The following is a 27843-nucleotide window of genomic DNA, read 5'->3' as shown; positions in this document are numbered from 1 at the left end:
CCATACCATACCATACCAACTGATAAATTTATAAAGCACTTTAAGAACTTTACAGCTGGCCAAAGTGCCGTACACGAAACATAAAACAAGGGATTAAATAAGTAAATAAGTAAGTAAAAACAGTGATAACATAGGGTGCAAAGCGGCCTAAGAACAACAAAATACAACATCATTAAAACAAAGACAACTTAAAATCTGCTAAAAACAGCATAAACAATATAAAAAAGAAACATCTCACTCATTCAAGTTCAATGTATACGCAATATATTTCCAGTTTTTGACCCTTCATTTCTTTTAGTTATTAGAAAACCAAATAATCCGATGGTTTTGGTGCATTGAAAGGTGCTAAAACTGGATGGATTGTCATTTAAAATAATACTATTACTTCATGTCTTAATGAGAATAAATTCATTTGCACTGGGTGTATTATAAACCAACAGTTTGCATTTTGTTACGTTCATACTGGGGCCAGTGGAGAGAATTTGCAGCTAACAGATGGTTTAACAGTTCTTTTGAATACTCCTCCTGTGTAAACTTTGCAGAGTTCATTCATGTGTCATCTCTTGAACTAGTCCATTAGTCATCCTTTGGGACCAAACTGATTGGTCTCGTCGCTCACGCTTGCGTTCGTTTTTTGTACATCCAACAATGAGATACTTGAGTTTCCCCACTATTTTGGGATGTCGACGGATTATGCAACATTCAAGCCTGGGGGTGAAGACAGTGGGCTTGTAACAAGAGTGAGAAAATGGGCCGTGCTCTGTGTAATGAAGAGGGTTTTTTCTGAGGTTGCTCTGTCTTTGTTTCCCCCTCTTTGAATACACCAACACCCACCTTCCTTCTCTTTTTCTGCTTCTTTTCCTTATATTTTCTGCCAAACTGAGTTGCCTAACCATATTCATTTTCTCCACTCTGTCCCACCGTCGCCCTGTTTTTTCCCTCTTCATCTTAGTGATTGCCTTTCTACTCAGCTAGATCTTCCTTCCTTTCTTTCCTGTGTCATTGCCTGCAGCCTCTTCCTCGCCCCACCCCCTGTCTATAGGGACAAGTAGCAGGAAACAAAACAGAGAAGACAGTGGAGTGGGCCTCTCTAGTTGAAATGAGTAAGTAAGAAGAAGTGTGTAAACATATTGAGTCTGCTTTTATGGGAAACTACTCAGACCTCATTTAGGTAGCAGTTAAGTGGTCAGAGCTGCCAATTCGATTTGACCAAAGAGTGAATGTGTGCACAGGCTCGTCTGTAAAAGATAAATGGTGTTTTTAAACTTAATGGAAGGTTGGAGTACCTCGGAAACGAAGGTTCCAGGATGGGTTTGTGGTGTGCGTGTGTGTGTGTCACCGGTTGTGTAACATACAGCGCTTGTGTGCATTCTTGTTCTGGATGGATGCTACATAATTCAGAAGCCATTATTTTTGCACCTTGCTACAGAGTAACAGCGTAAGAAAGGACAGTAGCCTGAAAAACAGTCAGGAACAGAAAGAAAGTGGAGAGCGCTGCTTGATGCTTTTATTCCTACTTTCTGTACAAGCATCAAGCATTTTTTTTTATATTTTATAACAGTCCCTGATGGGGGTTGGTGCTTAAAACTTCACACAAAAGATAATATGAAGCTAAGTTTCATCCTTCACTGGTGCTTGAGCTCTACAGAGCCACTGTCAGGTTCCTTAGTCTTCAACTGTCAATGTTTTTATTTATTTAATTATTTTTCTGTTTAGTATTCCCCCTTTTTGCCACATTTCCTCTTTTCTCTGCTTTGCCTGGCTGCAGAGGAATCACAAGACCGAGGAATGGTCATTTCAGCAGGCCTGTCACATGCTGCTTAATTCAAATAGGCTGCGATAATTTGCCTTTTCACTCGTCTTCCCTCCCTGCCGTAAGGGCACCAAACTAACCTGAGTGTTACCATGACGATAAGAACAACCGAGTGGCCAAGTGTCAGTATGTTCAGCAGGACCCCCACCCCCATTTTACCCCTTTATTCTCTGTCTGCAATCTGTGCACATGATGTCTCCAACCCATCCCCCATTTTCATATATCATCCACCTGCGCCCCAAATCCCGAGCTCATTTACTGCGTTCACCTCAATTACACTCAGTTTACACCGACTCTCACCACTGGGACCCCACCCCGTCTGCTAAAGAGACAAGGAGCTTATGTCTTTGCGTTTATCTCTTTCAGTCTCCTATTTTCTCATATTGTCTTCAATTATATTTTCCATTCTTGACTAAATCAGATGTAATTACAGTATTGTTAAGAATGAGGTTTACCCCATTTGTTGATGTTCGCTAATTCCATTTCTAAACTAACTGGTTGCTTTCATGACAACAGCTTGTACACTGATTCGTAGGGGTCTTAAATCCTTTCCGTTTTTCGATGCCACCTCTCTGCTCCATTACAGCAACAACAGAGTGAAACAGTAGCTACCGTTGGCACTAAAATGCAATGAACAAATGTTAGATATTTAACATTAAAAAGTAATTTTTGGGGACTCATTTTTTTGGGGTTTGATTTTAAGGGTTGAACTTAGAAGTAACACTATTAATTAGGAGTGCAACTGTACACGTCATACCTTTGTACCGAACAGTACACCCCTCATGGTTCAGTACAAGGTGTACCACGGTACGGCTTATTCATCGTTTTCAAATGACATTTCCAGACCACTCGCGTTTATATTATGCCGCGTTTCCACTATGTGGAACCAGCTCGACTTGGCTCGGCTCAACTCGGTATTCCTGGAGACCATTTCCATTACAGGATACCACTGACTTTACAGTACCTGGACGTCATAGCGATGCAGCGTGTTATTTCCGTGTCGTCTGTTCAGAGAGTTGCTGATAAACTCGCATGTTGTCTCATCTGAATTTGTACGTCGGCCCCCAAAGACTGAATGTCCTCGACCGACCATGGTGTAGTTTTGGGCTTTTATCATGTGGATTAATGTACCGCTATATTTACTGTCAACTTCCGCATCTGTTTTTTGTAAAACGGTGAGTCACAGAGAAAACTGTCTGACCCATCAGTGGTCTGCAGTGTTATACGTCACGGTTTAGCATCGCTTGGAACCTCAGCAGAAGTGATACCAAAAAACTAGTACCCGGTACCAGATTCCAGGTCCTTTTTCATAATCGAAATGCAAAAAGGCCGAGCCGAGTTGAGTTGAGTCGAGTCAAGCCGGTACCACGCAGTGGAAATGCAGCATTAGAGCTTTGCAAGATGACTAACTTACAGAATTTTACTGATACTGCTTGGAGCCGGCCACACAGCCTAGCTAGGGCTGGACATGCAGCTGCGAAGCCCCGTTAACATTAGTATCCACATTAGTAAAATCTCCTCTGTCGTCGTCACGTTTATTATTATTGACTTTCTTCTTCTTCTCATAAAACTTTACTCTTCTTCATGGTATTCGGCCAGTATGGTAATTAAAAGCGGCCCCTCTAGTGGATTGATTGAGAAACGCTCATTCCAATGTACAGGACGCATGGAAGTATGAAGGCAGTGATGCATGACAACGTTAAAAACGGACATACCTTTTCAGGTACATAAAGTGAGCATAAATGAGCCTTAAGGCTCTCCATCAGCTCCCAGTTACATTTCGGCACACAACCGGGTTCCAGCTGGCCTCTGTGTCTGAACTGTACCATACCGTGAACCGTGACTCAAGAACCGCGTTACGTACCGAACCGGGGATAACCTGTACCATTGCATCTCTACTATTAATAGTGAGTATGTTGACATGTAAACTGTTATCACATGTTATTCTGAATATGATAATGTTCTGGGTGGCATGGGGGTGTGGTGGTTAGCTCTAACACCTCACAGCAAGACATGGTTAATCTAGATGTGGATGTGAGAGTAAATGGTTGTTCGTCTGTATATCTGGATGAACTGGTGAAACATCTAGGGTGTACCCCACCTGTACCCGATAGTAGCTGAATGATAGCCCCCAACAGCCCCCTGAACATCACAGAGACTAAGCAGTTCAGAAAATATGTGGATCTATGATGATATTCTGAATTTGACAGTTATCACATAAACAAACTGTCCTGTTTGCATATAATGAATCAGGCCTGAATCTAAATGAATCATTCTCTGATAAAGTAAAGATATGCAGATATAATTTGGGTTTTAAGATGACTTAATTTATCCTACCATGGGGAAATTTCACTGTTAACAGCAACAAGTATTGACAGAGACAGGTAGAAAAAAGAAAAAAAAAACGAGTGAGAAATGAAATATGAAGAAAAACATATCAGGATTCCTTGGGCTAAGAAAAATACATCATATTCAGAAAATGAGTCTAATTTGCATGTTTTACCACAGGTTGCAACACATTGCTGATGTTTATGCCCATTTGGGGTAAACACAAAGATCCTGTCTGGAAGAGATGGATGTAAACACCATCACAGGCACTTTTAAACATAATGAAAGAGGATATCGAGAGGTATTTACAAGCAAATATCAAAAACTAACCTTTTCAAGAAGGAACACAAGAGCGAGGCTGATTTCATACTAGTGGAAAACTTTGACAAACCCTACTTTTATTTGTAGTCTGCACAGCAACATGTAAACAGGAATATTAGTGGATTTCATCAGTAAACAGTTTATTAGGAATTTAGACTTTTTCAGAGTAAAGCAAAACAAACAAATAAATAAATAAATGAATAAATAAAAACTGCATGCATGTGTAGTCAGTGTGTGTTTCATGACTGAGTGCAGCTGTTTCCTGTGGAGTTTGTTATTTTTCATCAACTACAATCAACAAACTAATGAAAAAATGCACACCTCTTGTTGACAAATAATTATACCGTATTATTAAGTTTAATTAGATATTTCTATTATCCATGCATCATCATCTGTTTGTGCAGTTCTTGTAGTAACTAGCTAATCACTAATTGCTAAAAACATGATTTGTGAGGTCACACTCACAGATGGATACCAAATCCCAGTATCAAATGGGCTCCAGGGCCAAATAATTAAAGGTTTTCTAAATGGTAGTGGAGACCGAACAATAGAATGCAGATTTCTTATGTATTACTGCAGCATAATGGTTGTCCTGCAAACTCATCTCACTAACTTAATTTTTCAATAGGATGTTCATCTGTGATGAGTTTTTGGGCACTAGCACATAACACTAGTTGACCTGCTCTGTGATTGTTAAGTATAAAAGGCTGCTAGAATACATTTAATGTATTAAATATAGGCCAGCAGTAATTTAAAATAATTTTGTTCTAGTTTGAACTGTATCCCTTCCCCTAATCTGTAAAAATAAGAACACTGTTAAAATACTGTATGGATAGTAGTAGTAATTAGTGATGTCCTGATCTGGATTTTTTTTGCTTCCGATACAATTTTTTTAGGATTGGTTTTGCCAATACCGATCAGATATTGACTTTTTACAGTGACATTTTGATTTAAATTTGGAGTCATTATTTACAGGTTGTTATGCTATTGTTTTATTTGAGATCACAATTGGGCTGAATGTGGAACCTGAACTAAAACAACTATGACACCTTTGACTCTTAACAACTTTAGTACATTTTTTGTACTTTCCAAATTCATACTGTGGGCCAAATTAGAACCTTTTGCAGGCTGGTTTTTGGCCCATGGGCCGTATGTGTGCCACTGCTGTAGTGTGTCTATGGACTGGTCCGTCCAGGGATTATATGGGGTACGTTCTGTGCTGTACGTTCATGATGTGCAGATCAGCGGGTTACTCATAGGTTGGGTTGGGGCGGGTCAAAAGAATGCCAGTTTATTTGTGGGGCAGGTGGGGTTGCATCAAATAATTCCACAAAAGCCCCATGGGTTGAAAAAAAAAACCCCAACTTGTGCATCACTATCGGACCATAAAGTGAAAGTGAAACTTATAGATGCTTTACTAATTCCTGTAAGCCTCCCGCTGTTGTGCAGCTAATTGTCCTTATCTCTACCTTCGGAAACTTTAATTTGAGGGGACAGGATGTTTGTTTACCCCCCAAGAACCAGGGCTGGATTGGCCCAATCTCATGACTGAGGGGCTGTTTACACGGTGTAGGATTCAGTCGACTCCGGGAAGATTTCATCGCGGATTAGCCTTCTGTTAACATGGAAACGGTGCCTAGAGTGCCTGAATCCGGAAACTTTTGATACCAGGGTCCAGGGTGGAATGTTATCGATATGCTCCGCATTTCAGCACCGTGTTAACGCGAATCGGAGCGTTCCGGGGTAAAATATGACGTCACCGCATGCGCGCGCAGCCAAGAACCGCCAGTTAACCCACTCCAGGCCAGTTGGTGGCGGTAATGCGCCTCCAAGCTGGTTTGCCAGCCTCTATGACACAATAAAGCTGCAGAAAAAGAAGGAACAACCACAACAACAATGGCCGGTTTCAGAACAACATACATGCTGCTAACTGTGCTCAGCTTGTCTGTCCAGACAAAGAAGTCCTGCGTCTTTGTACGACCACTCGCCATTGTTGTTTGTAAATAGCGTTGTCCGCCTCTTCTTCTTCTTCTTCACCTCATTTAAAGGCTGTCTAAACCGGAAATCGTTTGTGCGCAGGCGCGTGTTTTACCGCCACTGTTTCACTACAGCTCTACATCGCCAGCTACTGGTCTGGCATGGCCACTACAGCGTATTCAGCCGTTCTCGCGGACTCATGTGAACGCAGATCGTTATCATAGCGGCTTCGTCTTAACGCGGAATGATTTTATAACGCAAAGGAGAAATCTTTGCGGAGTGTTGCCGTGTCAACATACCCTGAATCCAATCCGATCTTCTAAAAAATGCCAGATTGGCAGCCGGTACTGATCTTTCGACTGGATCATGACATCCCTAGTAATAATAACAATAATGGATTCAATTTCTGTAGTGCATTTCAAGGCACCCAAAGCGCTTTACATTATTGATCCACTATTCATTCACTCTCACATTCACACTCAGGTGGTGGTAAACTACGTTTGTAGCCACAGCTGCTCTCAGGCAGGCTGACTGAAGCGTGGCTGCCAATTCATGCAAAACAGCTCCTCCATCGAACATTCATTCGCATTCATACACCAGTGTGAGTGACACTGGAGGCAAGGTGGGTGAAGTGTCTTGCCCAAGGACACAACGTTTGAACCACCAACCCTTCGGTTATTGTCAACCCGCTCTACCTCCTGAGCCACGGCCCCCCCATAGTAGTAATGATACCCGTCCTTAGTTACAATGGGCTTGACCTTTGACCTCACCATTATCTTTTGATCCAGTCACTGAATTCATATCACGTTCTTAAACATAATGTGGACTGACTGACGAACAGACGAAACTTCCTTATAGAGGTACACTACAAACAAAAAGTTAAGGATTTTTTTTTTTTTTTTTTGATCTTTTTTTTGGTAATTTTTGCAATTTGTAAATAAAACTATGTCTGGTCATTAAAAAAAAAAAAAGTGTTTCAATTCAATTCACACACAAAAGAGTAAAAAGCGCTGTGCAAGAATCCCAACTGAAAAAAATAGCCCAAAAATTAAAAATATCCTTAAATTTTTGTTTATAGTGTATGTGTGTATGCATCGACAAAAATCATACTGTACATGTGTATGAGTGAAGTTTACTTTGTGTTGTGTCACTTTTGCCGTTCACACAGAAGCCCATCCGCTGAGCACACATTAACATATTTTATGACTCCATCGCTTAAACTGCACTTACTAATTTGCCACTAATCTCCACACCTCCTTCGTTTACTTTATGGGCCGAATGAGACATAGGCCCTGTTCACACCTGTGTACTGTAACATGTGTCTTGAATGACCCGGTCTCAAGTGGACGACTCTAAGTACGTTATCTCACACACTCGAGCATCCCTGTGCATCTCCAGTGATTTCTCGTGATCGGAGCTTATCCCTCTCTTATAAGAACATAAACACGTACATGTTCATTTACATTTTGAAAGGTCAGGAGGAAAGAATGCGCCTAGTCTGTTAAATTAGAAGAAGAATCAAATCACAGCATTGCAGTGAGTGTGTGTTTATGCCGTGTTCCTCACCCGAGACCATTAGATATGTATGTAACTGTTTAATATTTCCATTTGCTACATGAATGAGTATGTATTTCCATTTATGCAAAGGGCATCAGTTGAGTAGTTCATTTTAGAATCAGTTCTGACCTTGATTCTATGTATGTGTGTGTGTGTGTGTGTTTCTGACAGCTGCATTTTGCAACACGATGTCAAATTCATAGGTGTTGACTGCCAGAGCCTTGTAATCAGAAAGGTGTCCTGGCATAGAGGAAGAGGCAACAGTTCACAGAGAATGATGAAAACATTGCTAGCTGTTATGTCTCTTTCCATATGGACTTAAATTCCAGGAACATAAAACATAACACGCATAAAACACCAGGAAACGCAAATTGAATCATAAGCAGAGTCGATAATGACATCAATTGCCATCCCTGTGGAGAAGGTCGCTTCAGTTGAGGTCTGAGTGACTGGATGTCGGTGCCTCATGGGTGAATTCTGTACTTGTCGAGCTGCCCATTTGTGATTGGATTCAGATCAAAATGCACATTAATGCCAGATGTGAACAGGGAAAACTGACGGGGCAGCAACTGGAGCTCCTTACTCTCAACCTTCTGCTATCCCTGTGACTGCTCTGTCCTTTTTCTTTTTGTCAGCAGATGTGTGGCCTTGTACATGAAAGGCATGTAGCCGTGAAATGGGACTAGATGAGGCACTGCACCTCAACAGATGGAGCTGGAAAGGGGAGTGTGGGATAAACATTTGTTTTTTGGGGAAGGAAGCCAGTGACAGATAAGAAAAACCATGGTGTAAAAAGAAAGCAATGATAGCTCCTTCTGTATTTCTCTTAGAGGTGTATGTTATCTATTTTTACAATTTAATTCTAATTGAATTAAGGGGATAAAGTGGAAATATTAAATATGTTTTGAGGGTTTTGGAGGATTTTCAAGGTAGCAATTCACCTAGCTTCTGCTCAGCAATCGTTTACATAATCCTGCATATTCTTCCATTTCTGGATTTTAATCCCGCTACTCAATTTACAGGACACATGACATCCTAGCAGGAGAACAGATGGCTCAGCACCAAAAAGATTTCAGACTCTCTAAAAGGAAGAGCAAGAAAAAAATGGAGTGAGGTTGAATAAACCCATCTGCTCACAGATGGATGCAGAATTCATTTGAGGCTGTTAGGACGGTCTTGTTGCTATTTTTGTCACCGCACTCCATCTCTCGCAGAAGGTGGGATGGGGGGGGGGGGCAAAGGAGGAAAGAGGAAGAGGAGTGGATGCAGGGATGAGTGAGGAGGTGTCTGCCCTCCAGCTGGAGGCTGGAGGATAACACCATCCCAGGAAGGAGTTGGCCCTGTTTCAGGAGCTGGTGCAGACATGTTGATTAGTTTTTAGTGTGTTATTACTGCAGTAATCGCAACAACTGTTGAGGCTAGATTATAAGTGTTTATCCAGAGTTATAGCACATGATAATGAACATGAGGCTCTAATGGTACAATAATAACATTTTTCTTCATGGTAAATGTGCATTCAACTATTGTTCAGTTTGGTATTTACAGGGTGGAAACTTACACAAATGATTGTTTTTAATTGTCAGTTTTAACTTGTTTGTATTATGTGTTGATTATGTCTTGTCTTGTCAGAAACTGTGTGTTATGCTGCTTTTCATGGAGAGGTTTGAGATTTGTAATCTCATTGAGGTTTTTTACCTGATTAAATAAATTATATATATGTGTTCTATGCAAATTTTGTTCATATATTGAGTGTCTACATATGAAATATACACACATGTGATCTTGTATTTACATGTATTTACATGATAACAAACTATGTGTGAAATATAGTTACAAACCAGAGGACTTATGTACTGTATGTGATAACATTATATCCTCTCATATGTAACATATTGTGAGCCTCATAACATAATTGCCTGTCATATTTTTGGTCAAATTGGGATATCTGCATAACTTTACTCTAACACTGCTGCTTCATTCTGCATCATTGGCTATAACCTAAAAAAAAATATGACTTAGGCCATGATGCTCTGAGGCTGTAATGTTGTTATAAAGAGATGCAAAGTATATTACAATTCTTTACAGGAGGATATACAGGATTTATTTTCATTATCAAATAAACTGACTCGGGTAATAATCCCAATTCTAAACATATAATTCTGTGTTAAAGAAAAGCATCAGTTTTTTACAGAGTTGATGGTTTATCTGTTTTAATCAAGTTGTCTATTATGTAATCTGTCTGTTTTAAGTCTTGTTGACATACAGAGCAGGATTTACAAAACGTAGCCTTTTCCATGTGCCTTTTGTGCGCACGGAAATGTAGTTGTATTTCACTGAAAACTGACTTTTTCTAAACTTATTGTTTTTTGAATAGTGTAAATTTATAGTAGAAATATAGTGGATATTTACAAAATAACGTTGATGCTAATGTTGCTTTTTATAGTTACCCTTTAATGATACTGAAGATCAATTGCACTGTTGGAACCAGTAATGGCTTTTTCATGTGGATGCAGTGATAGATATCAGCCATACATTGGTGTAGGCTGATACTTGCTGGTATCGTATTAGATGTATTTTCACCTGTGGCAGTGGTAGATCTGATGTGTTATATTAAAGTTTATGCATTGTTTTCTTTTAATTGTTACTATAAGTGATAATTATGTGTTAAGGGGCTGATAATATAAAGAAACAGACAGTAATCATCAGTATCAGCACTGGCTTTTGGCTGAAATGTCGTGAAGTATCAGCATTGTTAAAAATTGTGCAATTTGTGCTTCCCTACTTTTTCAGGGTTTTGATTGGTCAGTGTGGCTGTAGAGGTTAAGGTTGTATATTTTCTTGTCTAGTTGGAAAGACCTGTGTGGGTGTGAACTACTGAGTCTGCAGATAAACTTCTACATGATGGCCAAAGAACAAAACCTCCAATCTAATGCTATTTGTAAAAAGTAAGATGGTCCAAAAACAATGCATTATTTATTGGTTTTCATTACTTTATAGGATTCTGCAAGAAAACATGCCATTTTTTTTGTTTTGTTTTTTCAACAAAGTCCATTTTTCATCAGTATCAGTAGTATTTTTTCAGAGCCCTGCGATGAACTGGCGACATGTCCAGGGTGTACCCTGCCTTCGCCCAAAAGTAGCTGGGACAGGCTTCAAGCGACCCCCGTGACCCTAGTGAGGATAAAGCGGGTTCAGAAAATGAATGAATGAATGAATGCATTTTTCAGATGGCAGGTTTTGTAGCTGATACTGCAAAAATTGTATTGTTTGTTAATGTACAACTTTTTACATGTCCGTGGAATCTGTTTTTCGTTGTATCTACACTATTGCCCATAAAGTTGGAATATTTACCTTTTCTTATGAAATGATTGTGACAATATGATTTATTCTTCATAGATAGAGTGAAACTGGGACTCAGTATGTTATCATTGATCAAGTCAAAAGTTCATTACTAATGTGTATAAATAGGAATAAAAAGAGGAATGTGTCTGAAAACAGAATTATTCAGACTTTATGGAGAACGGTATATTTGTACTATAGATTTATGACAACTTCTGATACACCTTCATTTGAACACAAATATTTGTGCTTTCTACTCTTTACATCACAGGTGTCAAACATGCAGCCTGGGGGCCAAAACCGGCCCGCCAAAGGTTCCAATCTGGCCCACAGGATGAATTTACAAAGTGCAAAAGGCAAAAATTACCATGAAGATATTAACAGTCAAGGGCATCAAAGTAATCAAAATCATCAAGATAATAGCATAATAACCTAGAAATAATGACTCCAAATGTTATTCTTAGTTTAATGTGAAAAAAATAACATGACATTATGCCTCTAAATAATGGCAACACCAATTTTTTTCTCTTTGATTTATTGCAAAGAACATTAAATTCCGATATCCTTTAACAATAAAATGTCAATAACCTGAAGAAATATGAACAACCTGGAATGTCTAAAGAAAAATAAGTGCAAGTTTAACAATATTCTGTCTGTTTTGTGCCTTGGTAGATCTGATCTGTAATACACATGTATAAATCATAAGTTGAGGAATAATATTGATAAAATTGTACTTATTTTTCTTCAGAAATTTCAGTTTTTTCCAGTTATTCACATCTTTTTTGTTTTGGATAGAAATAGTTTCATCATTTAAAGCTATTTTTTGAACTTGAAAATTTGGAGTTGTCATTATTTCTAGGCTATTATGCTATTATTTGGCTGGTCCGGCCCACTGGAGATCAAATTGGGCTGAATATGACCCCTGAAAGAACATGAGTTTGACACCCCTGCTTTACATTGTCAAAGCAGGCTTAAGACTTTGTTTTTAATGCATTTCAAGTGGAGTCATCATTTATTTTTCCACTAATAATGATGGGTAATGTGTCCATACGTACACATCAAACTTAACAAATCTAACAAAGTTGACTTTGCAAGCATCATATTTCTTACTCCTCTGCCCCCCCTCCAGTCCCTCATATTCCTGAGCTGTGTGGCGGCTGCTGGCCTCGGCCTCAACCTGCTCTGTCTGGCCATCTACCTGAGCATCCTCTGCTGCTGCCGCAAAGATGAGGACGAGGAGAGCAAGAGCCCCAAGTCGTGCTGCGTCACTTGGTCCGCTGTGGCTGCCGGCCTCATCACATGGTGAGAAAACACCCGTTGTTAGGATTTAACTACTCATTACGGTGCACGTCGACACTCCCCGCCTGTCTGGTCGTCTGTGTTTATGTCTCCCCTTCTTTGTGTTTTCCACTTGTCCTTATTGGTCATTTTGTATTCCTTTCTGACAGCTGTAAGTGCTGTAATGCTTTCACTGCAAACACTCTCCACTCACTACCTCTCCAATAGATCCATATCTTCTTAGTTCACCTTTGCAGACTTTCTCTCTCGGTTTATTTGCTTATTTGTGTACCTGCCTCTTATTTTTCTGTATTCTCAAAGCGTTCGTGGTCTCTCTTCCTAGGTTATATGTCCATATTTCTTTCTGTATTTGTAGTTTTGCAAATACTTGGAGTTCAGACTCACAAACAGCAAAGACTCAGCCAGTCCTTTTTATTTCCTTCTTTTTGATGAAAACACTGTTTGATGTCTCTCTGTTAAGCCTCTTTCCTTCTATGAGATATTGATGTGGATGATATGACTGTGATAACGTTTTTCTCTTGCATGATATCTGCTTTAAAAGAGTATGATAACTACCCAAAAGGGAGAACTTTTTGATAAATATATATATACTGACAGTGTTTTCTTTGAGCCTGACTCTGGACATGTGTTTTTATATGCACCATGCTTGGGCACTTGTGTGATTCAACACTGGCTTAATGTTTTCTTTGAGCTTCATAAAAGCACCGACAAACTTAGTGCTTGTGTTCCGACTCCCAGGGGACTATAACATAGCCCTGGGTTAAAACACAGCTGATGTGGGTGTTTCATGAATATTATGCAGTCTGGAAATATGGTGTTTGTTGCCAGCCAGCCGGTTAAAAGTAACAACGAAACCTTCACTTCAACAGCCTTGATAATAAATTATGATTCGTGAAAAGAAATTGCATTCATTTTGTCAGATTAATTATATGACATGTGTTCCTTCCTTAGTAGCTTTGTAAACGTGATAGATGCAAAATGTCAAAATGCAACTGTTGATTTAAAGGGGTCATATTTTGTTAAACCCACTTTTATTAGTCTTTGGTTCATTTATTTGTGTACTTGGACCCTAAGTGTTCCAAAAGTTTGAATTTGAACCCTCCAGGTGCTGCAAAGCTATCTTTTGGCAAAAATCGAGTGGATTTCTACAACCCGTTTCAATTCTTGCTTAATTTGTTATGTTTTATAACTAGTTACGTCTCGACTTTGCACATATAAGGTCAAGACTACGCATGAACAATTTCTCCGAGTACGCCGTAATTGTTTATCAGCAGCAGCGGTTGTAGTCTATACTAAAAATATGTCCATAAATGCAGGAATTTGTATAAAGAAATCCAATTCACCTTATCTTCCGTTGACACTTTCCCGAGCAGCAGCAATCCAGTCGTAGCTTTAGCAAACACACTACAGCACAACAAGACTGGCAGCAGTGGAATCTTTAATCTGGCAAGACATGATATTTAGGATACAAAAGGTTTGGAGTGTGGTGTGTCATTTCAGTCTTAAAGGGGTCATATTTTGTTAAACCCACTTTTATTAGTCTTTGGTACATTTATTTGTGTATTTGGACCCTAATAGTTCCAAAAGTTTGAATTTGAACCCTCCAGGTGCTGCAAAGCTATCTTTACATTCATTCCGGCAAAATTGAGTGGATTTCTACAACCTGTTTTAATTCCTGCTTCATTTGTTACATTTATAACTAGCTAGATCATGACATATGCACATGTAACGTCAAGACTTGCGACTAACATATCTCTGAGTATGCCATAATTGTTTATTAGTAGCAGCAGATGTAGTAAAAACTGAAAATATGTCCAAACTTCGAGCCGATTACCTAAAATGTTCAGTTGTTGGTTGTATTAATGAAAACAAGCAGTTAAACGGGACAGAGCAGCACAGTCAATAACCTGGAGGGGGTGGAGCATGAAGTGTCTCATGCATTTAAAGGGCCAGCGCTCAAAACGACCTTTCTGGTGTCATTACTCAGAAATAGAGTTGAAGATGGACCTGCGGAGTTGAATTAATGAAGAATTCAGACCCAAGTATATATAGCATTTACAGTTTATGTAGACCACAGGGAAATGTTTTAAAATGCTTAATTCCATTTTTTAAAAAAAAGCAAAATATCACTCCTTTAAGGGCTTTTGTGTTTCATTTTACTATCTTAACCTGAAATATCACCTCAACTTAAAGCATTTCACACCAAATACTAAGGTCAGCCTTTTCGCAGCTGCTAGCTATGACGCTTGTGTTAACATGAGTAATAAGACTTTTCAAGTCATGCTATTAACCAGCTCATTTGCTAAATAGATTACAGTGGATTACAGGTCAAAGGATGAGGGATTATCAGAGACTTTACAGGCTCTAAATTAAGGAGATTTTGAGTTTTTCTTAACTTTATTTGGCCAATTTGTTCGTAAGGGTTTCCATCCTAGAGACCTTTATGCATCAGGGGTATGATGAAAAAATGACATGAATATGGGAAACATTTGTGGGTGAATACTACATATCAAGAGTATTCACACGGCCACCAAAGTTTGTGACATATTCAAACCAGGTCATTTGAAAGAGGTAGTAATGGATTCAACATCAGCTGAAGCCTCATCTGCAGTGGGTCTCCAGTCTGGTTGACCCAGATCCTCTGTTCCTCTGGGTCTAAGTCCAGTGTCCAGGTAAAAAACACAAACTCCTCACTATCCGGATAATCTAGCTGTTTGCTGATGCTGTTCCACACATTTTCCTTCAAGTCATGAACATTTTTCTCTTTTATATTAACCCTTAGGGGTCTGAGCCTATTTTGGCTGTTTTTGGGTACTTTTTTTGCCTTTATATGCTATATAAATTAATGTTTACTATACCCATGTTTGATGTCTTTTTTTTCAGCACAACTTCATCTATCTCATCTGTCTATTATTTTTTTCACTTTAACCTACTATATCAACAAAAAGGCCAAAAAACACACAAAAAAGATAAAATCCTATTTGAAAAGTTTATATAATTTATTGCATAAATAACACAAAGATGCTTAACAAACCTTTTCAAAGACTTTAAAAGTAAATATTGGTTCCAGGTGGGGGTCATTCTCACCCTTACCTGTAGTGCTAATTCAGTCTGTGGATTAGAATCCACAGATTTGGCCTGTTTTTCTGTTTTGAAAAGGACAAAAAATGACGAAGATATGGTGAGAAATATAACGCCCACCCCACCTCATTTTCATACTTTAATTCACATTTGTTTGCTCAGAGTTCGAACCATCATATCTCTGGTTGTATTTGCTCTATCAACATCAAATAAAAAGTGGGAGAGTATTTCAAGTCTGCATTTTCAAATGCAGTTGTCCCCAGTGGTGTATGTGACTGACTTCCGATGCTATGACATGTTGAAATTGTCATATCAGGCCATGACCATGGACCCCTAAGGGCTAAACTAATTGTGGCTAGAAGTCAACAGTTCCATTGTTGTTCCATAATTTCATATATTATCATCATAGAGCTGTTAAATAGATGTAGGAGGTATTTTGTTAATACCTGAAACTGTCTGACAGTTTTTTACTCCTGAGCTGAACCACTGGTCTGGATCACAGAACACTGTTTCAGACACATTTTTCAAAGCCTTTGTCAAACATTTGCTCTTACAAGTCGTCATGCACACTGACATTCCATTGCTGTTTTCCCTTCAGCATGACTTTCATTTTTGTTTCTTGTATTAATTCAGTGAATGTTGCAGTCTCCTGTTTGGTTCACACATGCAGACACACAAATGTACGTAATAATACAGTTTCCATTGCATTTATTTGAATCTACCTTTTAATGATAAACCGACTTTTCCACCAAGTGTGGAAACATTGTCAGTCTTTACACTTTTTTTAATGTAGAAATTCTAAATGTGAATAAAAACTGAGCAGACATGCACACTCCAAGTGGCAGTTTTGGAACATGACATTAGTATATGTTTTTCCTCTGCATTTATGGATGGTAGCTCATGTTTTTCCAGGAAGCACAGCAAAATTACAATTACAATGTTTCAATTTTCTCATGTTGTTAGAAGGGATGCTAACGACAACTATTTATACAATCATGGCTGAAAGTTTTGTAAATGACACAAGGTTTGTTTTCACAAAATTAGCTGCCACGTGTTTTTGAGGTACACTAAGAAACAGAACACTGTAAAAAATAACCGTAGGATTAAGACCAAAAAGTTGTAAAATTGCAACATTAAAAAAAAAACTGTAAGTGATAATGCAATGCAGAGTTGTTTATTTGAAAAGATTTTTGTCTTAACAATTAAATCAAATATAGCTGTAGTTTTTAGTGGAAGAGTATGTTAACAAAACCAGATTTGTATGTAGAAATTTTCAAGTTCTATTGTTTTGGGAAGTGGTGCCATTTAAACTGCAAGACCATAATGTTGAAATGACAGCCTGTTCTCATACTTGTTTTAATTTTTGTTTAAAAGTAATAAAAAAGTACATTAACATTTTAGACATGTAAATATCACTTAAGTCCAATGTTAAATCTACATGTTACGCCGTAATATGTTTGTGGTTTGATGTGTTTTTTACAGTATTGTTCTGGGAACCACAGCTGCCAGTTTTTTTTCCATAAAAACAACAGAATCTTTTTTTTTTTTTTTTTTACAGTGAAGTATTATATAGGTTTCACAGGCTTTTATTAACAAATAAATCACATAAAAGTAAAGGATCCATTTGTGTCATTTGCAAAACTTTTGGCCGTGACCATACAAAACGCAGTTTACACATGTTTAGGTGCTTACATGAAGTTTCTATAGTGTTTTTTGTTGACATTAGTTGACACCATTTTAAGCTAACAGTAGCTACAGTTGTAGAAGAGAAGTGCAGGGATTCCCTTTAAAAACACAAGAGTCCTGAAAATAGAAACACAGTTTAGGAGCTGTTATCACAGATGTTAACAAAGTCTAAATACATACAAATCTTACATATAAAATGTTTAACGAGTGGTTCCAGGCACAACAAACCCCGCCCCTCGCACGTATTGTAGCTTATTTTGACTTTGATCCAACTGATGTCATCATGTCTATGCATGTGATGATGTCAGCATATGAATTACCGCTATACATATGCCAGGTTTGAAGTAAATTGAAACAAAATTGATGTTTTTATAGACATGTGAAATTTTGCCTGTTATGATTAAAAGGGAGAAGAAAAACGATTTCAAGAATTCATAAAAAATTTTAACTTTGACCTACTTTTACCAAAATGTAATCAAATCTATACTGGGTCACTGGCAATGTATGAACCCAATTTGGTATGAATTCAACCAATAATTTTGCTGATACAGACATTTGAAATTTCGCCCATTATAAGGAAATGGGGGGGATTAAAAATTAAAAAAAAAAAAATTAACTTTAACTACTGTTCCCAAAATGTAATAAAATCTATTCTGGGTTAAGGCGGCCATACACTGTGTGATTTTAGAGACGATTTCTCACTCGTGCGACTATTTCTGGGATCGGGCCAGATGTGCCTCTAATCGTGTGTCATGCTTCGTGCAGTGTACATGGGGTAAGGAGAAGCCATTAACACCTCACGACCACCTCACGACCAGCAATCGTGTGTTCGCAAGGAAAACGGAGCTGTTTGAAATCCTGCTCGCTCCTCGTGAGGGTATCGGACTGTCAAAGCAGTGCCACGAGCTGATGTGCCTCAAATTCTCACACTGTGCATGTGCAAATACAATAACAGCCAGCTACTGTGAGCTAACTCTAAGCTTACAGTAGCTGGCTATTGGCCTAGTGCAATTTAGCTTTTGCAGCTTACCTCTAGTTCCCTTTGCTGTAGGATTGACAGCCCATACTGTCCATGTCTGGCCAACCAGTTCCTGCACCAAACACGTCGTCGTCTTTTCTTCTTTTTTTGATTCCCCGCAGATAATGGCACATATTGTCAAAGCAGCTCGTTGGTTTTTGTTTAGCACTACCATTTCGTGACTCACGCCAATACACAATCGTCTATGCACTTTTACGGATTCCTTGGTATTTTAACGTTGTATTTCCAGGTACAACACTGGAACGTGTGGTGCGTCCTCTGGTGTATGGTCCTACAGTGTGAGCAGTCAGGTTGCATACGAGCATCAGTGTGAGAACATGAATCGTGAGCCTGACTTTACGATTGATTCGCACAGTTTGAGATGGAGCTGCGTACAACGATCGAAATAATCGCACAGTGTATGGCCGCCTTTACTGGCAATCTATAAACCCAATTTGGTATGAATTCAACCAATAGTTTTGCTGCCAGTGTGTTAACAAACAAACAAACAAACCAAAAACAATACCCCTTGCCTCCCTCCCCTTCGGGGGGTGGGGTAGTTAATCATAAAGCTTACAACCAACACATTGATGACAGATTCTTATTTTAAAATATCTTCACAGCTCTATAACAAATACAAGAATGTTTTCATGATTACTGTCCCGTACAAAATATCGGACACGACTAGAGTATTTCACAGAGCTTCAGGTTGATAGGTTTCAATATTACTTTAGCTTGTCAAAGTCAGCAGACTATAGAATAAGTCAAGCATAGCCACGTAATTTTATTTCATCTCCTCTGCATCAGTGGTCTTGTAATACAGCTGAAATAACAGACAGAATGTTGCAGTTTGTTACTGATGATCTCTCATTAAATCCCTTTAGCGTCGATTCCTTTTACATCCTTCATGGATAGAAAAGGACTAATCATAAATACAGTTTGACATCTGATAGCATGAAAAATGGCTTTTTTCAAAAAATTGTGAATCCTCTGAGAAATTTTTGTGTTTATGAGATGATATCTGACCCTGTATTTTTCATCAGATTTAATGGCAGAGAAGCAAAGCATTAAATTGTTTTGGCTCGAGGCTTTTAGAATTTCATCATGTCTGAGGTTAACTGAAACTGTGCAAATGTTAAATGACATTCTATTTTAGCTGTGATAAAGAATGATATCAGTAATACAGCCTTTAGCTCGCTCACTGCATGTAGTATTGTTTTTTTGTTTTTTTTTTTGCTGAAAGTTTTCATTCTGTCAAACTTCACTACTGTGTGTTAAACCTGTGAATTGACTTTTTATGCCCCTGATGAAAATTTACAACCTGAGAATCAGTAACAGTCTATAATAAAGTTAACAAAACACTGGGACTGATGCAGCATAATCAGCATTTACATCACTAGAATGAACTTATTAAGTTGATCAATAGGAGCTGCAGTCACCAGAAACAAGTTAATTGAATTTGTTGCCAGAGGAGTGGCGACTTCTCTCAACCATGTGACAGTCATGTTTAGCAGCTAGTGGGTATTATTTAATTAAGTCCAACCTGGGGCATTCAATCTGTTGTAAGATAGAAACACAGTGCTGTTGTGGGCAATGTGAGAAACATCTTGAGGTTTTTTTGTCATGTTTCACCCTCAACTTTATCGCAAGTAAATTGGTTAATTATAAAAATGATGGAAAAACCCTCTTAAAGCCTTTTTTTAATCCCTCTAGACAGACTCCTAAAAGTACAATCTGTGATGGTTGTGAATCATTGAAAAAAGGATCAGTAAAGCACAAATAAGGCGCTCCATGTCGTACGTATTTATTACCCGAAAGGGAGGCAAGGGGTATTGTTTTTGGTTTGCTTGTTTGTTAACACTAGCAGCAAAACTATTGGTTGAACTCATATCAAATTGGGTTTATAGACTGCCAGTGACTTGGAATAGATGTGGTTACATTTTGGGAAAAGTAAGTCAAAGTTCAAATTTTTTATAAACTTTTAAAATCCCTTTTCCTCTCCCATTTACTTATAATGGGCGAAATTTTAAATGTCTGTAGCAGCAAAACTTTTGGTTGAATTCATACCAAATTGGGTTTATAGATTGGCAGTGACACAGAATAGATGTGGTTACATTTTGGGAAAAGTAAGTCTAAGTTCAAATTTTTTATGAATTTTTAAAATCTTTTTTTTCCCCATTTACTTTAATGGGCGAAATTTCAAACGTCTGTAGCAGCAAAACTATTGGTTGAATTCATACCAAACTGGGTGTATAGGTTGCCAGTGACACAGAATAGATGTGGTTACATTTTGGGAAAAGTAAGTCTAAGTTCAAGTTTTTTATGGATTTTTAAAATCTTTTTTTTCCCCATTTACTTATAATAAGCGGAATTTCAAATGTCTGCAGCAGCAAAACTATTGGTTGAATTCATACCAAATTGGGTTTACAGATCACCAGTGATGCAGAATAGATGTGATTACATTTTGGGAAAGTAGGTCAAAGTTCAAATGTTTTATCAATTTTCAAAATCTTTTTTTTCTCCCATTTAGTTATAATGGGCAAAAGTTCACATATCTATTAAAACAACAATTTTGTTTCAATTTACTTCAAACATGACACATATATAGAAGCAATTGATATGCTGACAACATCACATGATGACATCAGCTGGATCGATGCCAAAATAAGCTACAATAGGTGCGAGGGGCGGGGTTTATTGTGCCTGGCACCACTTGTTCAAGGTTATCTTTCTTTTCTCATCCAGTCAACCAGCCTTTCTTACATGATGTTAAATTATTTATATCCGGTTTGCTAAAACTTAGAATGACTTCAAAATGGCCCTCTGCACATTAAAGATGAATTAAAGTGTGTCACACCAGCTGCCCAGAAACCTCCTTCCACTGTGGTACCTCCTTTTCCAATATTTCTTACATTTTTTTTCAGATGAGAAAACAACCTCTAAAGTCTCAATACGGTAAAGTCAGGTTCAATAACATCTTCCATGATATATTGTCACAGGGCCATAAGTTTTGTGCCGACCCATTCAGCTGATGTTGAGATATTTCATCAGATAAGTGGACATTTTGATTGCTGATGGCACTGGATACTCGATTATCAAAATCTAATTGGAAACCATCCAAAAGTTGCAAAGCAGTTTGTGGTGAACTGACCAGCTATATGATCTTTGAAGCCAGAAAGGTAGAGCTGTTCTCATTTCATTTTTCCAGGTTTTCAGAGTATAGCCACAGAAAACATCATAGTTTCACACCACCACCATCACATCATACAGTATTACACATTTATTAGTATTATCATTAGCATTTAAAAGCTAGTAAATTACGCAGTTGCTGCAATTTATAGCAGTGTTAAAATGAAGAAATAATGCTTTTGACTTTCAGAAATGCTCATGAAAAGGTAGCTTGCATAGACACTGCGTGACTTGATTCATAAAATAGCGCTGTTACTGAAAAGCTTAAATGCTAATTGTTAATTGTGTCATGTTTTTTCCACATTAAAGGTTCAGTATGTAAGATTCATGAATGAATAAAGGTTCAGTTCAGTTCAGCTTTATTTATAGAGCACATTTCATGCACAAGGCAGACTCAGTGTGCTTCACATCAGGTACACTACCAGTCAAAAGTTTGGACTCACCTGGTTTTTCTTTATTTTCATGACTATTTACATTGTAGATTCTCACTGAAGGCATCAAAACTATGAATGAACACAAATGGAATTAAGTAGTTAAAAAAACGTGACATAATTCAAAGTATGTTTTATATTTTAGATTCTTAGTCACCTGAAATGTTTTCCAAAAGTCTTGAAGGAGTTCCCACTGATGCTGAGCACTTGTCGGCCATCTTTGGTCCATCTCATGTCATTTAAATGAGAAGGTGAGTCCAAACTTTTGACTGGTAGTGTATATAACATAAAAACATGAAAAAAGACACACAGGGCTTCAATAATGCACTGCAAAAAATACCCAGCTAGAAATAAGCCTAGTGTTCCTAAACCTTGTGTGTAACGTCCATCGTGACCCCCACACCCCCACCCCATCCGGTCATGAGGGTGCACTATCTGATAGTGATGCGACATTCATGAACGAATCGAATCTTTTGAACAGCTCTTTGAAATGAACGATGGGAACCAAGTCTTTGTAAAGAGCTGTTCATTTTTTTTTTTTTTTTTTTTTTTTTTTTATAAGGAGGGAGTGTCCGATTGCCTGTAAATTTACCAACATACTGTTCTTGTTCTGAGGATTGCACTACAGTTCAGGTATTTAAGTAATTGCAGTGATTAATCACTGTTGTGTTTTGTGCAATTTTTTCCCGTATGTTTACGCACATTTATTGTTCTTGTTTTGAGGAGAATAAAATGTTATTTCATAAGAAAATATTTAATTTTCTACTTCATTTTTAGGCTACACACTAGTCCACATAATGTACCGTGATGTTTTTGGTCCAATTCCAGCATTTGCCTAATGTCAGCTCTCATGTCATGTATTTAGCCCACACATTTTAACTATTCTTTTTTACGGTAAGATAATATTTACTGCCGCACCAATTAAACACCTTTAAAATGTAATGTCAATCATCTCATGTAGCCTATTTAGTCATTAAAACATTGGTGTTTCAAATCAAAATAATGCAAAAAACATAAAAGAGCCAGTCTTTTGAACGGCTCTTTTCAGTGAACGGCTCCTGATTGAACGGCTCCCTTCAAAGAGACAAAAGTCCCATCACTACTATCTGACTCTGATGACCCCCCCAAATATTATCGAGAATGTTACTGGTGGCTGGTGGCCGGCTCCAGTACCCCCACAACCCCATGACCCTTTCAAGGATTAAATGGTTCAGAAAATGAATGAAGCAATGAATGAATAATTGACTATTCCAATGATGCATTTAGATCCTCCTAAATTTTACACACTGAGCCTTTAAATGAAATGCACCCATCAGATCCTTGTTTCTATGTTCCAACTGCAGGTTCTCTACCACGGTGTTAAAATAGTCATTTAGATTTAGAGTAGATTCGGAGTTAACGTGGCCTGACTTGTTAAGTTATAAGTCTTAACATCATGAGATGAATGAAGTGTGAGGAAGTCTCCTGTGGGAAATCATCTCCTCTTGATCTGATTCGCAACTTTGATTATGTCAGTCCCCTGGATCGCCAGAGACTGGCATAAGACCGGCTCAATTTGAATCTTATTGGTCCTAAAGGTTTTTTTTTTTTCATCCTCCCCTGAATCCCCTCTTCCCCCCCTATGTCCTCAATTCTTTCTACACTTTTCATTCATGTAGTCCTCTCCCTCCTGTTTCTGCTTATAGTCTATTCATCTCCTAACTCTAATTATGTTTGACAGCGGCTGGAGCTGATATGGCGTGATGTCCATTCAAATTAACATAGCTGAAGCCAGAGCAGATGTCACTCAGCAATGGTTGCATCCCAGCCCACAGTGTACCGCATTAGCTCTGTAATTATGTCGTACCATGACTAAATGAGCTACTCATGTTGATGACATCTGGGCCGGAATGAAACTGCGCAAGTAAGATGTCCGTCACCTTCAATATTCCCAATTATTGTCTGTGATTTCCTGGAGATTATTGTTACTTTTCTGAAGTGGAAAAAGCATTTCTTCACTTGTTAAGAGGGTATACTCAGAAATTTTGGCACGCAACCTGCAAAACCTAAAGTATCAGCTATAAAAACATCCCAGCGGTAGTTTTTTATAACCCTCTTCCATTTTTTGAGGTCAGCTTTTTTTAGTAGATGGCAATTTATAACATCGTTTTTATTGCATCTCTGGCCTAAACTTTGTTATTTTGGGGGATTTATGCGTTTTTTTTAGCTGTGTTGTAAATTTTTCATGGACATACGTGGATGAAAAAAACAGAATGGAGCTATTTGTGTTTTATTTTTTCAACCTACTCTTTATAAATGATGTTTTTTAAGCGTAAAATAAAGTCATCTGTTGATGTTTCTCACCTTTGGATACTCACGGCTGCCACTTTAGGCTAAAATATTACATAACCAAACCTGTCTGTGTCTATTGATTGTGTCTGAAGTCATCTTCTGCTGTTAGTGGGAGGTTTACTTCCACTTCCAGATTTATTTCTGCTATTGATATGACAGTTTGGAGTTTTTTCTCAGTGCATGCCTACTCAAATCTGTTCTTTCTCCTTGAATTGGACTGCAGATATTTTAAGGAGCAGCACTAAAATAATGTAAAGGACAGAAAAGAGAAAGGGGGGGTGGGTGGGTAGGTTCCTGCTTCTTTTAACATTTTTTTCTGCACATATCTTTCTTTCCCCTGCAGTTCTTTGTGTTAATTAGATTTTACCCTTAGAGTATTTGTGGCACTACAGAGGCTGAATGCTTTTATTTTTTTTCAATTTTCTCTAAATATTTGGAGCTATTTTAGACAAAGAATCCTACCCTTGAGCATGCAACACATAAAATATGCAAGTTGCTGCATCTCCTTCCATAGGTACATATGAATTATGTGTGAAAATCCAGTCAATTTTGATCTTATCAAACTTTTAACATACATCAGACACATGTTATGGTGAACTGGTGTAGTTTAGGTGATTTAACCCTTTCATGCATAGTGGTCACTACAGTGGACAGCTATTCTAAAGCTGTTCTCTTATATATTCATGGATTTTGTAGTTTTAGTTCCGTATCAGCCGACACAGTGGACCCATACACTGCAATTCATACCATTACTGCAACTTTGCTGTTCTTGATAAACCTGATCTTGAGTAACATGTTTAAGTGTAAATCAATTGTTGTTATTAGTCTGTAACTAACAGTTTTTGTAAAAAATTTGTGGGGGTTTTTTTGCATATTATCTCCATGAAGTGAGTAATGACTGGTATTAGAGTGTTAAAATATAAGAAAACATCAGAGTAGCAGCATTAAAAATAAATGTCTGGTAAAGGTTCATACTGTCTTCCACATATAATTATTGTAGGTAATTCATTTATCAGACAAACTAGTAAAGCAAGTAAACAAACAACTACCCCTGCCTGATAAATGAATTACCTAAAATAAGCATTAAAAATGTTTTTATTTAATAGTTTTCATACAATATATCAGTAAATACATGTTTCCTTGCTTCAAAAATTAAACGCGCGGTGTCCAGCTGAGCGGACATTTATGCAACTCCATGAAAAATAGGTTCATAAGAAAATTTTCTGTAGGCATGTTTTTTCATGTCTAAAGAGGAATAAAAACAGTCAGGAAAAAAAAAAAAAAAAACTTGATTAAGGGTCTTATAATTCATGTATGAAAGGGTTAAACACATAAACTAGGAGAAATTCCCTCTCAAAGGAAGCCTGATTCAGGCATTTTTACCTTATGCTTCGTATATAATGAACGTTGTTTACCATTGTTGGTATGTAATTATTATAATGTAAGTTGACAGTTAACTGTTACCCATGGTAACACCACCAGGAATGTACTTTGTTTCTATTTTTCACACACATTTTGGTTATATAATGTAAAAACTGTCAAATGAGTTCATTCTAATTGGGTATAGGCCTATTTTATTTATTGTTCTGGCTTTAAGTATAAGGACAGGAGTGAGTTTTTAAAATGTTATTATCTTAAGTTATTTGATGATGAGAATGGGGTGGGATTAAATAAGTTTTTCGAGTGTAGATGGATGATTTTGGAATTTTGAATTTGTATGTATTCTATAAATGCTCGAAATAAATGAAAAAAAAAATGAAATGAAAAGAAATGAAATGAAATGAACATAATTCTAACCTGCATTTAGGCCAGTGACAGACTTACTCTAGTTCTTGTATCTTCCATCCCTTTGGAGGGTTGGTTTATTTCTCATAAACCCAAGCGCCTGTGCTCACTGACTGTGTGTGTGTTCTCCTTTTTAATCACTGACGTCCTGGCAAACTTTCCAAAACACTGGCGCCGTTTCTCATCATCAATTACCGGCTTTGACATAACAAGAAAAACATGCCCGTTGCTGTCAAGGCATAGTTGATTTAAGGGCCTTTACCGTCAATGATGCTGCTGCCGTCATGTTTTATGGTGTGATCACAGAATTAATAAGACAGAAAACCCCAGCTGCTGTGTTTATTGACTATATCCTGCAGTTCTGTACAATCTGAGTTTTTGCTTCTTGTAATTTATTAATTGTGAATTTCATTGCCCAGTTATATATAGCATATCATTTTACTAAAGAAACAGTGAATCAATCAATCAATCATTCAATTTTCACATTTTCTGGGATTGTCCAAAAATTAGGCCTTACTGGATTGAAATGATAAAAATGATTAACACAATAACGGGGTTTGAGATTAAACATGATTTCTGCACAGTTTATCTTGGAAATCTACCACCCACAGTCAACTCTAGAGACAAATATTTGATTAATAAGATGATGGCAGCCTGTAAAAAAGCCATAACAAGAAAATGGCTGAGCGAAGAACCCCCAACAAAGAAGGAATGGATTGGAATTATTAAAGAAATATACAATTTGGAAAAACTAACTTTCTCTTTGAACCACAATTTGGACAAATTTACTAATTATTGGCTAAAATGGACATCTATCCCAGAAGATGTGACGCCCCAATAGGACAGCACCTTGTTTTTTTCTCATGAGAAATACACATATATGTCAACATCTGTGTGTTTTATTATCAACATGTGTAAATATGCACTCCAGGAAAATGTGCACAAATGTTTATGAAAATGATGGATGTAACTATGTCAGCAGGTTTACGGGACACGATCGGATGCAATATGAGAATATATCCGAATGTTGTGACTTGGACTGAAACAGGACAATACCCACACTAACTCAACGCTCTTATTATGATGGGATGGCATTATGACTCATTGACCCACATATTTATTGTTGTACTTTAATTTTTGATACTACCCTTTCTGTGCTTGTGGACGTCTCTTGTTTCATATGTCTTTACTTTTTTGTTTTACTATCTGTTTGTTAAAAAATCTAAAACCTGTTAAAAATAAAGTATAAAAAAATAAAATCATTCAATCTGAAACAATCAATTAAAATCACAAATCCTCCAAAACCTTGGAAAAAATGTAGACTTTCTCTGACCGTATTGCCTGGTGCTACCTGCTAACACATTCACAAACACACACTCCCATGCAGACGGTGCTGAATGCCCTGCACACAACCTGACTCCATGGCGTGGGTAATTAATATTCCAAGAAAGGAGCATCAAAAGTTCACGCTGAAGGACGTTTGTAGTTTTTACATGATTATACACTAATTAAAACACAGTGAATATTCTACTTCTGCCATTAGATCTTCCTAAATCCTCTTAAATTTTGTGCCCTGGGCCTTTAACTGCTCTGTTTCCTGCTCTCTTTCCTGCCTATGTGTCTTTTCCTTTGTTGTGAACTGTCTCTCCACCTGTCTGTCTTCTTACAATACCGTCTACTCGTCTGGA

General features: G+C 37.7%; 1 protein-coding gene across 3 annotated transcripts in view; it reads left to right on the top strand.

Moving 5' to 3' along the window:
- Positions 1-27843, top strand: part of ttyh2 (tweety family member 2) — a 136826-nt gene that overhangs the window by 24384 nt on the left and 84599 nt on the right. For all 3 annotated transcript variants that reach the window (XM_030121718.1, XM_030121720.1, XM_030121719.1), the window contains exon 2: positions 12465-12637. In XM_030121718.1, the coding sequence (XP_029977578.1) occupies positions 12465-12637 (173 nt within the window). The remainder of the gene's footprint in view (positions 1-12464; positions 12638-27843) is intronic.

The sequence above is a fragment of the Sphaeramia orbicularis genome, chromosome 19, assembly GCF_902148855.1.
Source record: "Sphaeramia orbicularis chromosome 19, fSphaOr1.1, whole genome shotgun sequence".
NCBI lineage: Eukaryota > Metazoa > Chordata > Actinopteri > Kurtiformes > Apogonidae > Sphaeramia > Sphaeramia orbicularis.
This window is presented reverse-complemented; position numbering and strand designations above follow the sequence as displayed.